This window comes from Patella vulgata, chromosome 9 (assembly GCF_932274485.2).
Source record: "Patella vulgata chromosome 9, xgPatVulg1.2, whole genome shotgun sequence".
In the NCBI taxonomy this organism is placed as follows: Eukaryota; Metazoa; Mollusca; class Gastropoda; family Patellidae; genus Patella; species Patella vulgata.
The window spans coordinates 4526339-4543535 of NC_065887.2; the positions used below are offsets into that span (position 1 = coordinate 4526339).

At 35.8% G+C, this 17197-nt stretch overlaps 1 protein-coding gene and 1 long non-coding RNA gene across 2 annotated transcripts; one reads left to right on the forward strand and one right to left on the reverse strand.

The window, feature by feature from the left end:
- Nucleotides 1-426: 426 nt before the first annotated feature.
- Nucleotides 427-2249, reverse strand: LOC130014235 (uncharacterized). The gene is made up of 3 exons (XR_008789192.1): nucleotides 2214-2249; nucleotides 1435-1537; nucleotides 427-449 (listed from the first exon to the last, which is right to left on the reverse strand). It is a non-coding gene; the product is annotated as an uncharacterized LOC130014235 (long non-coding RNA).
- Nucleotides 2250-4522: 2273 nt separating this feature from the next.
- On the forward strand, nucleotides 4523-13765 carry LOC126831603 (uncharacterized). The gene is made up of 4 exons (XM_050562199.2): nucleotides 4523-4721; nucleotides 5679-5830; nucleotides 7264-7340; nucleotides 10853-13765. The coding sequence occupies exons 1-4, from the start codon at nucleotides 4622-4624 to the stop codon at nucleotides 10938-10940; spliced, it is 417 nt and encodes a 138-aa protein (XP_050418156.2). The 5' UTR covers nucleotides 4523-4621; the 3' UTR covers nucleotides 10941-13765.
- The last annotated feature ends 3432 nt before the right edge of the window (nucleotides 13766-17197 follow it).

The window sequence follows — 17197 nt, forward strand, 5'->3', positions numbered from 1 at the left end:
TTATGGATCGCAATAACCCAACTCACCGATGGCTTTTTTAACACTCAATAAATAATCTTCTCTCATCTCATCTGACAAATTCTCGATAGTTTCTTCATGGCCTCCCTTTAAACAAAACACAAACAAATCAAATTAGAAAGACCAGATTTCTGTCAAACACTTCAGTTTTTCCTTAAAACAAAATCTTTTATATTTTCTAAATTTGGAGCTTCTTGGTGTAAAATGGTAAGCCTATCATGAAATTACAAATGTAATAATATCAACTATTGATAGATCATATGGTAACTTACCCGCAGATTAAAAGGTACTAACTCCATGACATTTTCTAACCACGAGTCTTCCATAGGTGCCACATGTTCTGTATCAATTCCATTATGTATATAGTAGTAATATCGCTATAAATAATAAAATAATCATATATTATCATTATGTATATAGTAGTAATATCGCTATAAATAATAAAATAATCAATTATTATCATTATGTATATAGTAGTAATATATCGCTATAAATAATAAAATAATCAATTATTATCATTATGTATATATATTAGTAATATTGCTATAAAATAATAAAATAACCGTATATTTGTAATATCGCTATAAATAATAAAATAATCGTATATTTGTAATAATATCGCTATAACTTTTATTGAATACAATTACTGAATTGAGTGATCGTGCTTCCATTTTATTTCAGAATTTTTTTTTTCTTTAGTTAGATATGGTAGATCCATTATATTTTATATTTTTGATAATTTCTTTTCCACTTGACACAGACTAGGTCATTTTGGGACTAACATATATTGTTTAATTGTATTTAAACATACAATATACAAGATCTAAATCTGCCTATTTCAGGTCTTTCTTCAGGCCTGAAATGTTATCTAAATTATTAATTAGACATTAATTAACTTATCCAGACCATAATCAACTCTCGATGGCATCAATGGCATCGCTAGCCTGCGATATTTATTGGATTAGGTTCCGATTTCCTGTTCGACTTCAATTCATAATTTAATCAATAAATGGATAATTGAAGCTATATTTTTTATCCTACCGACTTTAGCAATGGTGATCGAGGCTAGGCCGAAAACTCAATCGCTAAAATCTTGGTTCATAGTGGATCAATTTGACTGAAATTTTCAGCAAATTCCCTTTACATTATCTAGTTTTTAACTATTATAGTGAGAACTGTCAGCTCTTTATCTGATCTCCCATAATGTATCTTTAAATAATTTGCTTACATGTAGGAATAAATTATCAGTGGGAGTACTCTGGAGGAACCGGAGACAACACACAACTTGGACAGGTGGCACTACTCCTTGTCACATACAAGTGGGGAATTAAAACCACGCCATTTGACTCAATGACAGACCTCATGATACAACCACTAGACCACCAAACCCCTCAGTTTTATTTCAAGAACACTCACCAGAATATCTTTTTCTGCTGTTGTTGGTGAACCTGATCGTGATAAGGGAGGTAATTCACCACTAATAGATGCAGCGCTACTCTTTGGTAAACTTTCTTCTTGCCTGAAAAATAATAAAAAGGAATGAGGTTTAATGTCTCCTTTATCACAACTGTTCTGTTATTTTGAGACTAAGATATACATTTTCCTGGGTTGCGTGTGCCATGAGTTGGAGCTCCTGTTTAAAAGTTAAAACGTATAGGCTGTCACATTTAACACGGGATGGAACAAAGAAATATTTGATACGGTATGTGTTGTGACTTTTCATGAAGGCAGAAGGTTTAAACCAGGAAATTAAATTTAATTTTAAGCCATTAGAATTTAAAAGCTTGTTCATGCTGATCAACATTTTCGGAATTTTTACTCCCTTACAAACTTCAACAATATTGTGAAAGTTGAATCTGTATGAAGAATATCGGTCCAAAAAATGGACCAATTCCATTCAGCAAATTGTGTTTGATCCCTGAGTTGACCGAGAAAGTATATCCGGATTTTCAGGCATGGTTCCCTCTTGTCAGTGGTGCAGTCCGACAAAATGCTCTTGAGCAACCAGTTTGTTGGATATTCAGAGCTTTATAAATAGATTATTATTATTGGAATGGGATGACAAACGGATTCCATGTAAACATCGGCGTGAACATAAAAAAATTCCTTGACAGTTGAAATTCAATATAAGAGTAAGCCGCTGTTCGGGGGTTAAACCCTGTTTCATTTCATTCAATTATACATCTACAACTTACATAATAATATCAACAAGCGCTTTACGGAATTGTTCTCGGTCCTTCTTTGGTTGTTTAAACTGGTCCACGCTGTTGCCTTGTCCATTTTTAGAATCAAGTGGTTTTAATTTATTGGCTTTTTTTCTTCTCGTTTCTCCTGAAAACAAAAACAGAAAATATTATTTAAGTCATTTCTTCATTGTTTTTTTGTTGTTTTTTTTTTAAAATGTAATGTTTTATAACTCTATATATATTATTAATACCAGTATCTGGAAATCAAAATTTCATTGCGAGGTGAAACGAAATGGGGGTTAACGCCCTACTGTTCTGCTCGGACTGGTCTAATGAAGACGAGCATACACCATACATTGTGCTATGAGGGAAATTTTTCCAGGGGCTCTTATATGCATGCCAATGTGTACCCGGGACCTCAGTTTTTCATCCCATCCAAACGGCCATACATTGTCCATTGCCAGGCCCTCTGTCCTGAATATCAATAATTTTCAACAGGCTCTTATTAGTCTTAATTCTAAATTCAGATGTTGATTAGAAATATGTCCAAATCTTTAATTTCTTAGAGAAAACTAAAGTGAAAGATGCTCTAATATTTAAATTTATACTCACTGGCTGTTAATTCTCCTACTAAATCTATTGTATCTCTTTGATCATCATCTTCAAGTATCTTCCCTGATAGAATGAAGGCCGGGGAATTATTTTGCCAGGTTGGTTTACTTCGTTTAGCAGGTAAAACAGGTAAAAATCTGATTGGATCATCGGTCCCTTTACCTTTATTACCACCACTAGTGTTTGGCGTGGACTAGAAAAAACAAAAACATCTGGATTAAAAATTAAATTTAAACCAAAATCAAATCGTCCTATGGTCAGAGATCTTTTGTTTACACTTGTATTATAATAAGCAACATTAATTGTAATAACTGTGATGACTCTTAAATTAAAAATGAACTTTTTAATTAGGAAAGTTTCTGTGTTTATAATTCAGTTTTATTTAATGTGTGTCTATCATTTTTAAAAAATCTAAAGCACTGCAGAGTGGTAATCTTTATTGGAGTGCAGACGCTCTACAAATTCATTATATTATTATTAAACAAAACACCCACAGTTGGCAGACATCCAGATTAAGTGTCATTGATATCAAAGCCTCAACAAAGGTTAAATACTTGTTTTTTTGACTACTATTTAAGACAAATCATTGATATTAATTCAAGGGTGGGCCTCATACAAGCAAGCATGTCGTATCTAAAGGTTTATTTTATACTCAGATACCGTAGAGGACTTTAACATTGAATAACTTTAAATACATAAATAATTTTGATTTTTCTTTCTTTAGGGTAAATTACTTCTAATTATTCTCAATGAATTTGCTTTTAATTTTTAACGTGGTTCAGGGGTATCTTTATAGTTTTACGAGATATGAATTTGACAGCAGCTAGACCTACTCAATTAATTTGTCTTTTTAAATATTAATTAGTCAGCTTATAGTATGTTCTGTTTCATTTGCATAATTTTAATCAGTAGGCCTACACATTCCCCAATCATAATTAACAGATTTCAACTGAAGATTTGAGTCTTCCTTAAAAGTGTATTTATTATTTGATCCTGCCTTAAAAGATTGGGTGAAATATAATATTAAATTGAATCTTTAATAAAGCCCTTGAGTTGAGGACAGGCTTACAACATGCAGATTTAATCAGAGCTCCCAGGCAGGCATTCGTTATATATAATTAAATAAAAATAGTTTTTCTGTTTAATTAGATCTATTAATATTCAGCAATAGAGTATATCTATCTGAATTTTTGTTGACAATTAACATCAAGACTCGGCGCTGAGACTAGAGTTAACAATCAAGACAAACACTAAACTAAACAGGTTTGTTTACATAACAACAAAACTTCATCTTCAAATATCTAACTAATGTATATTTGATATCAAGTACCTGAATTTCTGCCATGCTTCCTGACTATTATCTAACTTGAATACCCTCCACACGGCTTCATCAAGCCCGGTATAATTTAATTAAGGCACAAAAACTTTTGCTGGCCTTCCACATCTACTTGCTTAACAATCAAACATGGCCGATAGTTGTCATGTTGCTAAGATACAACCGGAAAAGAAGATTATGTTTCACAAAATTGTGTGTAAGTGTTTTAAAGCTGTTTATCGGGTTTTGGGATTCTAGACAATTGTAATAAAACAAATTCACTAATCAAAAATCTATTATTATGAATAATCTTAAAAATCTGATATATGTTTACCGCTTATAGTGTCTATTTCGTTTCGTTTCTAAAAAAAACAAAAGGGAAGTTGCTGAATTTTACTGAAACACGTGGTTCTGTTTACATTTTGATTTTTATGTTTTGGAAGTCTTGTCAATTTTAGATTCCGGTGTTAAACGATATGTTTTTGCTATTATGGCTAGCAGCAAGGTTGATAAAGTACTGAAATTGGTAGTTGTCGGTTGCGGAATTGGCGCTTTAAGTGGAGCTTTTTATTACACAGAGAAAGTTCAAGGTTGTTAAATAATCACTGAATGTCAGTTTTCTTCACACTAAATACTAATGAATGACACAGTAATTTCAGTACAATAGGCCTACGTGGGCTCCACCTAGTTCAATCGATCTAGACCTAGTTCAGCTCCGAACATAGGTCTCCCTACGCTCGCCTCTTATGATTTTAATAGTCTTACGACTCGTTGAAAGTATTTAATTTAAGATTCCTGCCTTACCTGTCAATTTTACTTGAACTATTTTTTAGGGTTAGCATGATTTACCCAAAGCCACCATTATTATTTCAAATTATATGACAATAATTATGCCAAATTGCCATTTTTGGTTTAAAATCATAACGTGTATATGTCAAAATGCCTGTCAAAGTCAAAGTGTAATTTCCAAGTAAGTTTGGATGTTTTAACCAAATAAATCCACCATTATTTTAACTCATACATCACAATAATCTATATTAAAAAGTATATTTGATAAATGATACACTGTGGGTATACCAATTTGTCATTTTTAACTGATCCCGGTGTTGGCCAAGAAATTTCATCATGATTTTCCAGCGTGGTTTCCCCTTGTCATTGGTGAAGGTCACGTCAGAGGGTCTGGCAAGGGACAACATATAGTCGTTTAGTCCAGTGTATACATTGAAAGACAGGGAAAAGAACCTTGACAGTTGGAATTTGAAATAAAGAGTTCAGAGTTCAGACCAAAATTGCCCTCATATATAGCAGACTTTATGGGGTATGCAAGTCTTCATTAGCTTAGTCAGAGAAGAATAGTAGGGTGTTAAAAACTCCATTTATTTTCATTTTGGTTGTTGTCGATTTTCGTGTGTCAATAAATTTCCAGCTGCATTGATTGTCTCTCCAGCACTTTCAATGGTGTGTGTGTATATTGCATCTTCGTATTCCTAACAGTGATCAGTGATAGTTTGAAGATGGCCATGATTTAATTTTTTAAAATTTTTCAGGACAATTTCGTAGAGAAGAATTTTATACTAAACCGATGAAATTATTACGGAATTACGAACCTGCTAAAGAACATCTAGGTGAACCAATCCGATCCACACATATAGATCTTGGTAATACAACAGAAAATAATATAGATGGTTTAAATGCCAAGGTATAATATTAAAATAATATAGACGGTTTAAAATAATTTGTATTTTTCGGAAGATATAAAATTTTCTACTGCTTAATCCACTGTAACATTTAATCAAATTAATTATTTAACATTTTACTTGATCCAGTACCCATGCAGATATATCAGCCTGTCCAGCTTTAGTCACCTTGTCAAGGAAGTGTTGCCATCCCTCTTCTCAAATTCTATTTAAGATTTAATTAAAGATACATTATATTAAAGCTAAATCTGCCTATTGCAGGTCTTTCTTTAGGCCTAAAATGTTATCTAAATTATTAATTAGACATTAATTAATCTATCCAGACCATAATCAACTTTAGATGGCATCGCTAGCCTGCGATCTTTAGTGGATTGTGAGCCGATTTACTGCATAACTTTCCTTCATGATTTAACGATTAAATGGATAATCAAGACTATTCTGTTTATCGTACTGACTTTAGTAATGATGATCATGGCTAGCCGGAAATTTCAACCGCTTAGTTCTCGGTTCATAGTGGATCAATTTGAATGAAATTTTCAGCAAATTGCCTTTATATTATCTAGTTTTTAACTATTATAGTGAGAACTGCCAACTCGTTATCAAATCTCCCATAATGTATCTTTAATTAAAGGTACATTATGTAAGAGCTAAATCTGCCTTTTGTAGGTCTTTATATTGGCTTCATATATTACAGTCACATGACAAGCCTATAATCAACTCAGATGGCAGAGATTGAAACGGATTGAAACATGGTCATCATTTAATGATTTAATTTAAAAATGGTAAATCAAGGCTAATTGATCCCGTTGTTGGTCAAGAAAGTTCACTGGATTTTTCCAGCGTGGTTTCCCTTATCATGATAGGACAAAATACCAAGGTCCTATGTACACATTCGCCTGGACGTAAAAGAACTTGGTCAGTTGGAATTTGGCGACAAGTAGGCGGAAACAGCGCTGTCTAGACAAAATTTACTCCATAACACAGTGATTCTCAACCAGTGTGCCGTGGCACACAAGATCTTCCTTAGTGTGCCGCGGAATTCTGAACGACACTCTAAGAAAATGCGAAAAATCACATGATCCCAATTGAGTATTCACTGGTGTCTACTGATAAATTCATATCTGTGTTTCTATGACTAGTCTCTGTCTACGGTTGTATGCCGCCTGACTTGCCATATTTTTATTTTGCAAAATTCAAATATTTTTCATATATATTTAGCCAAGTGTGCCGCCATCTTTTCATGTGTTACAAGGTGTGGTTGAGAACCACTGCCATAACATATGCCCATCTTCAATAGCCCAGTTGGTGAAGATCAGTAGTATGTTGAAATTAAACCCTATTTCATTTCATTTAGTTATACAAAAGAGCGTAAATGGTAATGCTTAAATTGTTTAATGTGCAGACATTAGAATGTAGGGTATTTGTGTTTTTTCAGTTAACAATACCAATAAAGGGATCTAAAGATAAAGGTAAAATGTATGTTACAGCTAGCAGAAATGAAGCAGGTGAAAGGTTAGTCTTATTGTGTTTCCATAGTAACTTATTGTCCTGCAGATGGAGAATAGAATAGGGATATTGGGGGTAGGGAATTGAATCGGGTTAGTAGGGGTGGATAATAGAATAAGGCGTGTAGTTGTAGGGCTGATGATTTTCTGTGAAAACTGACATGCACCCCACAAAAGGAAATAAGTTTGAAAGACCATTTTTGGCAAAATTTACAACAATCTAATTAAAATATAGATCTATATTTCGTTTCGTTTTTTATACTTTCGATGGCCTACACTACATGTAAATCTAACAAGTTATAGTGGGAGTTCACGTTCTATGACGTCAGGTACCAAGCAAACGACATTTGATCCGATTACGTCAGTCATTCGATTTACCAATTAGCGACCGCCATGTATTTTTTATCTACTTTTTTATCTATTGCCGCTAATGTCTACCCACAGTTCCATGCAAAAAAGGTCAAACGCTTGATTCGACAGACCATTTGATTGGCTGACCCCTCATTTCAAGCAGAACACGAGTTAAATAACAACGCTTCCAGATCCAAGTGTAGTAAAGACAAGTAAAATCGAAATTTTGAACTATAAAAACGAAACGAAATTCGATCTGTGTTTTAATCAGATTGAATTTACAAGGTCATATTTGCTCAAAGAAAGACATAATTTAAAGGTCACCGGAAACGCTTCATAAATTTTTTGAATAATGCAAGTAATTATGTCAACATTTGAACATATCCTTTCCATAAGTATATAACACAAACCCGAATGTCAATATTACCTGCAACAGGTAAATTTCAACATTAGTAATATCCACCATTCTCCGTAGGTAGTCGTAACTTTCCGTCCTTTTGCTCATTTATATACATGTAGACTAGAATAGTGGTGCAGTTATTTGAATGATATAACCAGCGGCTGCCAGGCAGGATACGCCCACATTTTCGAGAGATGGATAGAAAACAAGCTAAAACGAAAGTGATTTTTCCTACAATCAATGGCCATAATTCAGGAAATTACAATTCGATATGCGCAAATATGGAAAGGAACCAAGATCTTTGAGTTATAAACTTACATTTCAAGTTTCAACAAAATCGGATAAAAATTGTGACCTCTATAGGGTCCACAACCTTGATATACCATATTTTTACGCAATTTGCGAACAAGGAACGGCCATTTTGTCTGTCAGTTTTGGGCCGATTTTCACAAAATTCGAACCCAGCCGTCCTTAGGGTGTAACGGTGATATACTAACACGTTTTTTTAAATCGGATAAATATTATGACCTCTATAAGGTCCACAAGCCAAAAAACGCGTTTTTGCGTACAATCAGGGGCCATAATTCATAAAGTGACGTTCCAATATGCGCGAATATCGAAAGGAACCGAGATTTTTGTGTTATTAACTTACATTTCAAGTTTCAACAAAATCGGATAAAAATTGTGACCTCTATAGGGTCTACAACCTTGATATACCGTATTTTTACGCTATTTGAGAACGAACGGCGGCGATTTTGTCTGTCAGTTTTGGGCCGATTTTCACGAAATTCGAACTCAACTGTCCTTAGGGTTTATTGGTGATAAAATAATACGTTTTTTTAAATCGGATAAAAATTATGACCTCTATAGGGTCCACAAGCCAAAAAATGTGTTTTTCGTACAATCAGGGGCCATAATCCATGAAGTTATGGTCCGATAGATGCCAATATCGAAAGGAACCGAGATCTTAGGGTGATAAACCTATATTTCAAGTTTCATTGAAATCGGATAAAAATTGTGACCTGTAGACTGTTCACAAACAATTGTGGACGGACGGATGTCCGGACGGACAGGGGCGACGACAATATACGTTCACATGAAAATGTGGGCGTATAAAAAACCAAGGTCCTGAAAGTTAGTAGACTGTAGCATCGCCTTCAATAGTCCAGTCAGTCCATAAAAGTAGGACAGTAAATCATATTTATTTCACGTAGGTTTTACGTCATGATTTGGCATACATGAGGTCGGGTGTTCGATCCCTGCAGTGGCCGAGAAAGTTCATACAGATTTTCTGGTGTGGTTTCCCCTTAGTGATGCAGGACGGAGGGCCTGACAAGGACGTTGGCGTGCACGTAAAAGATCCCATGGCAGTTGCAATTTGATGTAAGAGTAGGCCGTAGCGCTTCTGCCCGGGCAAAATTTCCCTCATAGCACACTGTATGGCGTATGCCCATCTTCATTAGCCCAGGTTAGGAGCAGAACAGTAGGATATTAAACTACATTTATTTCACGTTGGTTTTACATCATGATGCGAACGTACATGTAGCTTTTATAGACTTTCCTGACAAACAGGCACTAAATCAACTGATTGTTAATCGTATATTTCTGGGCTTAATCCAAGCAATTATTTAACATTTAATAACCTAAACATACAATATACAAGATCTAAATCTGCCTATTGCAGGTCTTTCTTTAGGCCTGAAATGTTATCTAAATTATTAATTACACATTAATTAACCTATCCAGACCATAATCAACTCTAGATGACATCGCTAGCCTGCAATGTTTATTCGATTAGGTTCCGATTTGTTGTTCAACTTCCATTCATGATTTAATCATGAAATTGATAATCGAGACTATGTTTTTTATCCTACCGACTTTAGTAATGATGATCATGGCTTGGCTGAAAATTCAATCGCTAAAATCTTGGTTCAGAGTGCATCAATTTGACTGAAATTTTCAGCAAATACCCTTTACATTATCTAGTTTTTAACTATTATAGTGAGAACTGTCAGCTCTTTATCTAATCTCCCATAATGTATCTTTAAGATGGATAAATGATCCCTTGGAATAGATTCAATCGGATTAAAAAGAGACCCATCATCAGATTTAACCAAATGCTTGTTTGTGGCACTGGTTTGTTTATATCGTGTGCAGTGGGTGCCAAATGTCCGGAAATTTTCAGTTTATCATATTTTTAGGTACTAAATGGAATTGAACCACTTTTTTCAAGATATTCTGTTGAGAGATACAACATTTACAATATCCTAGTTTTCAAAGAAATTCAAAATCTGTAATAAATTTCAGCGTCTTTAGTCCTGAAAATGGAGGTCCCCGACCATTCTTCTTGTCTAGAGGGGAGTTCCCTACCTGCTCAAGTACTACTCTCACATTAAAACTGTAATAAAATGAAATAAAATGGGGTTTAACACCCTACTCATCTGCTCCAACTGGGCATATGCCATACATTGAGAGAGAGAGATAATTCACTTGTGTGTAGGGGTTTTAGCCGTGGGAGGAAAGTGGAGGACCCGGAGAAAAACATATAGTGTGCTGTGAAGGAAATTTTTGCCAGACATATTGAATTCCAATTTTACATGCACGTCAGTGTGTACTAGGGACCTCAGTTTTTCATCCCATTGGAACGACTATACTTTGGCCTCCAGGTTAGCAAGCCAATGTCTTACTCACTGAGCCACTGTGGCTACACTGTCCTGTTAAAAACCAATAATTTGCGATTCACTTTTCTCTCTGTTTTTGTTTTTCAGTTGGATAATAAATCAACTTGATTTAGAAATCAAACGTACCAGAAGAAAATGGACATTTTATAAAACACCTGAGACGACAGATTCTTGATAGATATTTACCTATTAGAGACAGTAGACTAAGATTTATAAAATATTGTGCTGTGCTGGCATAAAGGAAATGATATAAAACTAGTGCTATCTCTAATTTACATTCAGCCATTAACTATAGCAAAGTTTCTTAACCTGTTATGGTCCTCATGCTAAATATTATTATCGGTATATCTTCAGATGTGCCATTTAGTTTTAAAAGATTGAATTTAGACATTAACTATAGCAAAGGCTCCTAACCTGTTACGTTCCTTGTGCTAAATATTATCGGTATATCTTCAGATGTGCCATAAACTCTGTTTACGTTAAAATTTTAAGTGTGCCATGCACAGTACCAGGTATGGTACGGTTCGTTTTTTTTTATAGTGTAAATGGGTCAAACATAAGCATGCTGTGCCTGGTACGGTGCCAATGTGGCCCACTGAAGTGAGGTGGTCTCGGAAGGTAGTGTAAATGCTAACTGGTCTGAGAACGGTTTCAGTACGGATTACTGTGCATGCGCCAAATGAACCTTCACTTTTTATCCCGCGAACCTTGACAGCTCTTTCATCAGTTCTGTCAAAGTGGCTGTCCAAACTAAATCAATCGCCATAACTGTTTTCATTCTGGTAATTTTCATAGGGACTGAAATTAACTTTTATGTGAAGAGTTCCACATTTCGCGTGCCTGGCACCGTTCTGAGACCGGTTATCTTAAACTAATGTAAACAGGTCAATTTCTTGTAATTTATTGGGACATGGTACCATGCCGAGAATAGCAAGCTTATCAAGGCCAAGTGTAAACAGGGCTATATAGTTTCAAAAGATTAAATTGAGGAGGAAATGTCAACAAAGATAGAAATATTATTTGTCATAATCTGTTTTGATTTTGTCCAGGTTATCAGAGAGTGTAAACTAAGGCTTGTAAAATATTGTGCCATGCTGGAAAATAGAAATAAGATATTGCTATAACTATTCACTGAAGGACAGTATATGTGAAGGGCACGAGTAGTCATATGAGGTCGTCCGCCTGCCTCTAAAGTAGAATACAGTGGGTTAAAGCCTTGTTTAAGAATTATCATAACCCCGCCTTCCAGGTCGTCTACATGGCAGTTAGTAAGATAATGCCAAATAGCGAGGGGCTGTGTCATTTGTCAGTAGTGTATCCCTCACAAGTAATAAAAAAAAAAATGTTTGTGTTTAGCCTATAGTACTCCTCATAGTGATAGCACTGTGGCTGTAATACTTACATCTATAGGCAAAACGGTAATTCAGAGGGAAGTATACTATTACACATTTCTGTTATGTGCAACTGCCACATAAATGTGCTGATGTGAGCTTTATAAACATATATTATAGAACAGAGAGAGAGAGAAATGGGGTTTAACGTCCACTCGACACAAACTAGGTCATTTCGGGACTAACATACGGTTTAATTTTAGTTACATAATTCGTTTGCGCGTAGGGGTCTTTAGCAGTGGGAGGAAATCGGAGGACCCGCAGAAAACCCACAAGGTTGGACAGATTATAGAACAGATTATTATATTTACTTAATATGTATATATATATATATATAAGAGAGAGAGAGAGAGTTTAACTTCCACTCGACACAAAATAGATCATTTCGGGATTAACATATGGTTCAATTTTATTTCAATAATTCGTTTGCGCACATAGGGGGATTTAGCTGTGGGAGGAAACCTGAGGACCTGGAGAAAACTCATGAGGTTGGACGGGTGACCCTACTCCTTGTCACGTACAAGCGGGGAATTGAAAACCATGCCCGTTGACTCAATGACAGACCTTATGATACAACGCGCACACGCAAACCATTCGGCCACCCAACCCTCCTATTTACATAATAAAATAAGATAACAAAAGAGCACACCTGATAAAATAAATAAATAAAAATTTAGATATATTGACATGTAGGTAATTAGAAATTAAAATAGCTCTGGATAATCTATCTACTGTTGTAGTAAAATAGCTCTGGATAATCTATCTACTGTTGTAGTAAAATAGCTCTGGATAATCTACCTACTGTTGTAGTAAAATAGCTCTGGATAATCTACCTACTGTTGTAGTAAAATATCTCTGGATAATCTATCTACTGTTGTAGTAAAATAGCTCTGGATAATCTACCTACTGTTGTAGTAAAATAGCTCTGGATAATCTACCTACTGTTGTAGTAAAATAGCTCTGGATAATCTACCTACTGTTGTAGTAAAATAGCTCTGGATAATCTACCTACTGTTGTAGTAAAATAGCTCTGGATAATCTATCTACTGTTGTAGTAAAATAGCTCTGGATAATCTACCTACTGTTGTAGTAAAATAGCTCTGGATAATCTACCTACTGTTGTAGTAAAATAGCTCTGGATAATCTACCTACTGTTGTAGTAAAATAGCTCTGGATAATCTACCTACTGTTGTAGTAAAATAGCTCTGGATAATCTACCTACTGTTGTAGTAAAATAGCTCTGGATAATCTACCTACTGTTGTAGTAAAATAGCTCTGGATAATCTACCTACTGTTGTAGTAAAAGGTTGACTGTGTAAAAAATGTCATTGAGTCAACTGGTGTGGTTTCAATTCCCCTCTTGTACATAACAAGGAGTAGGGACGGGCCTGTCCAACATCATGGGGTTTCTCCAGGTCCACCTATTTCCTCCTACTGCTAAAGACCCTGACACACCAGCAGGATCAACATTCAACAACCCTGTGTTTCCGTCGTTGTAAAAATCAGACCTAAATTAGAGCACTGTTAAAGATATATATACATTGTTTTGTTGTCATTTTATAAAGATATAAAAATAGTGTTGATTGTTAATAAAATTGTAGAACTTGTATTTTTTTTCTTGTTCCTTTGAAATTTTAGTATATTTTTAAAAAGGCCCCAATGATTAAAGATGCATTATGAAATGAAATGAAATGGAGTTTAACGTCCTACTGTTCTGCTCCTAACCTGGGCTAATGAAGACGGGCATACGCCATACAGTGTGCTATGAGGGAAATTTTGCCCGGACAACGGCACTACGGCCTACTCTTATATCGAATTCCAACTGCCAAGGGATCTTTTACGTGCACGCCAATGTGTACACAGGACCTCGGTTTTTCGTCCCATCCGAACGACTAGACAGCTTTCCTTGTCAGCCCCTCCGTCCTGCATCACTGACAAGGGAGAACCACGCCGGAAAATCTGGATGAACTTTCTCGGCCAATGCAGGGATCGAACACCCGACCTCCAGGCTAGCGAGCTAGCGTCTTACCCACTTAGCCACATGATTCCCAGATGCATTATGTATGATTTAATAGTTCAAAATTAATATATTGAAAATTTCGTTCAAATTACTTTATTCTGAGCAATGTTATCACTGTTTGAAGTTTTGACATAGATTATTTATTATCGTAGCAACCGAAACTCAGCCTCGCTTCTCCATTTTAAAATTAAATTATTAAATGACGATCGTATTTTAATCCGTTTACATCTGTTCCATCTGATGATCCAGAGTTCATTACAGACTTGTCATGTGAATATTTCTCAAGGTCGTTGAGATGTAAATAAGGTTAGGGCACTTGATTGTTGGTGAGATTGTAGGTTAGGTTTAGGTTAAGCATTTGGGCTAGGTCTAGGGTTAGGGTTTGGATTAGCACTAGCCCTGTTGGAATTTTGGCTACCGCTACTTTGAAATATTATTAATGTAATCATAATCTGCAATTTCACGTGCGATGGCTATTTATAGCCTCATGTACCGGAGTATTCTCGTCACAGAAGCCATTCTCCACTGCAAGGGAAGACTACTCTGTTTAGGAGAGTGCACAGAAGCGTGCACATGGCCACAGTTCACTAATGATTTCCCCATTAACTTTAATGTTAATTCTCGTCTCTTAGACCGGCTCTAACTTTTTCCCAAATTTTCGTTGGTAGAACCACAGATGGAGTATAAGTAGCCTACTAGATGTGTTAGTGTCCTACCTGTTGTGTAAATTATCCATTAAATCCTATTTTACTTGTCCAAAGGGTTCAAAAATATTTTTAAATCCAAGTCACTTTTGAAAAGCTTTACGTCATTCTTTTCAAATCATTTAGTTGAATTTTTCCAATTTTTTAAATAAGGTGTGTTAAGATGAAATTTGTATCATCAATTAATTGGAATATTGTAAAATAGTACAATTTGTTGACCAGAATAAAGATTGGGACATTATTCAGTTACAACAAGAGTGGTATTGAGCCTTTAATAATAGCCTACAAGTAGGCCTACAGGCTGCAACAAAGCTCAAAAGGACAAAAGTTCAGAAATTTGGCACTCTCATAAATGGGCCTATATAATGTTCACAGATGTCAAGGCCCTCTGTATATAGCCTATATATAAAGCTTAGAAAGTTCTGAATTTGGAATTCGATATAAGAGTAGGCCGTAGTGCCGCTGTCCGGGCAAAATTTTCCCTCATAGCACACTGTATGGCGTATGCCCGTCTTCATTAGCCCAGGTTAGGAGCAGAACAGTAGGCATTAAACCCCATTACATTTCATTTCATTTCATTTCTGAATTTGGCATTCTGCATAATACTAATACATATATAAAAGTCCTGGGACCCAGGATTTTCGCATCCAGACCCTGGCTGTTACGAATGTGGTCATATTTTCGCGCATAGCCTACTGCTGGTGCAAAATGCAAACATCCGCACAAAATGTATGCATGATATAGTTTGTCTCAAGAAACCTCTGGGATCTAGGGTCTGTACTCTGTTCCCAAATTTTGTTTCTTTACGCGTCCAGCGGCTGTTATAGTACATATAGGATCGATGTAACACTTTCTTAGTGATAACAGAGATCAGTTTAGTAAATATATATGATTTATTTACATCAGGTATATAAAACTGCTACAGTTACATACACACAACAACAATATGATAACTTAAACTATAAGGAACTAGACTACGACAGTAACACATACAACTATGTTAATTCCACCATTCTGCCCCTAAGCCAAGGCAGCGACTCAACTTGGGTAAGTCCATACGCCGGTCTCTCCGTCTCTCTCTGCTCTAACTAGTCGTCTTTAGTTGTCCTCTTATACTCTCGGATAATAGATAAGCTCATGGTCATACATGCAATTGTCTTTTTATCTCGTCATGGCATGCTTACTGACCAGTGCATATTCCTTTGAAGTAAAGCGGGGCATGTGCACAGATCCTTATGTAGTTTGTAAATGACATATGGGATTAATCTCATGTTTAATTAGATCATCGCCAGCCCGTGCTTATACAGTTTATACAGAGTTGAAAAGTCAATATCATATATTATCAAAAACCAGCTGAGGCAAGCACCTAAATGACTGTTCAATTTAATGAAAGTTATAGAGTAGGCCTACTTTGTTACATCGATCCATGGCACTGGCAAAAATTGTTGTTCCAATTATTAAAAGAGATCCTGTAATAATGAGAGTATGTGCAATATAAACAGTTAATGACATGCTATTACGTCATGCCTTTCTGTCGTCCCCATCTTATATATACTCAGCCAAATTAAAAACTTGACACTCAGGATTTTTGGGACTAGATTTTTAATATTTGGTTTAATAGTCAGGGCAAATAAAACCGAAATGTGGAGTGACCCCAAACAAATTGCAAAAGAAACTAATGAAGTTGGGTTCGATCATACATATATCAGACAGCATCATACCCAAATTCGGTCGAAATCGGCTGAGGCGAAATGCCGTAATTAACATAATTCAATACGGTCTTATCTTGACACGACAATGCCACTGTGACGTCATCAGCTTGCTCATGTCGACAATAAAAGAGGCGAAATTAAAGAGAATTTATCTACGGTAAAATTCAGAAATTAGTTTATTACAGTCAATCGACACCCAAAAGCGAGTCCAATTTCTATAAGTCCATCCAAACTGTCTCTTCCAGTTCATCTTCATCCAGTACGACAGGGCTTGTGGAATTCGCACATGTCTCTCCGTTGCAACTTGCACACACATTCGTACATTCTAGTCCATATCGACGACAGGAACATTTCTTTGTAGCGCACTCTCCCTTACATGTACAGCGAACTACTTTTAGTAGATGCGGCGGTGCTAACGGCGTGTCCATGCGGCGTGGCAATAGAGTTTCACCACGTAATTCCCAACCCCAGTCCGTTGGATTCAATCTATTATCGTGCCCCATCCAGCATCGTACTTGCAAAAATACGCGTAAGGAATGATATTTCGCGGAATCAGAAGTCGGGGGTAAGGCCCTCACTTCAACAACGCAAGTGCCTGTAACCGC

Excerpts from the sequence above, each read along its gene's own strand:
- LOC126831603 (XM_050562199.2), top strand. The coding sequence starts at position 4,622 with ATGGCTAGCAGCAAGGTTGATAAAGTACTGAAATTGGTAGTTGTCGGT. Across the intron at positions 5,831-7,263 it reads TAGATGGTTTAAATGCCAAG|TTAACAATACCAATAAAGGG; the intron begins GTATAATATTAA and ends GTGTTTTTTCAG. Across the intron at positions 7,341-10,852 it reads AGAAATGAAGCAGGTGAAAG|TTGGATAATAAATCAACTTG; the intron begins GTTAGTCTTATT and ends TTTGTTTTTCAG.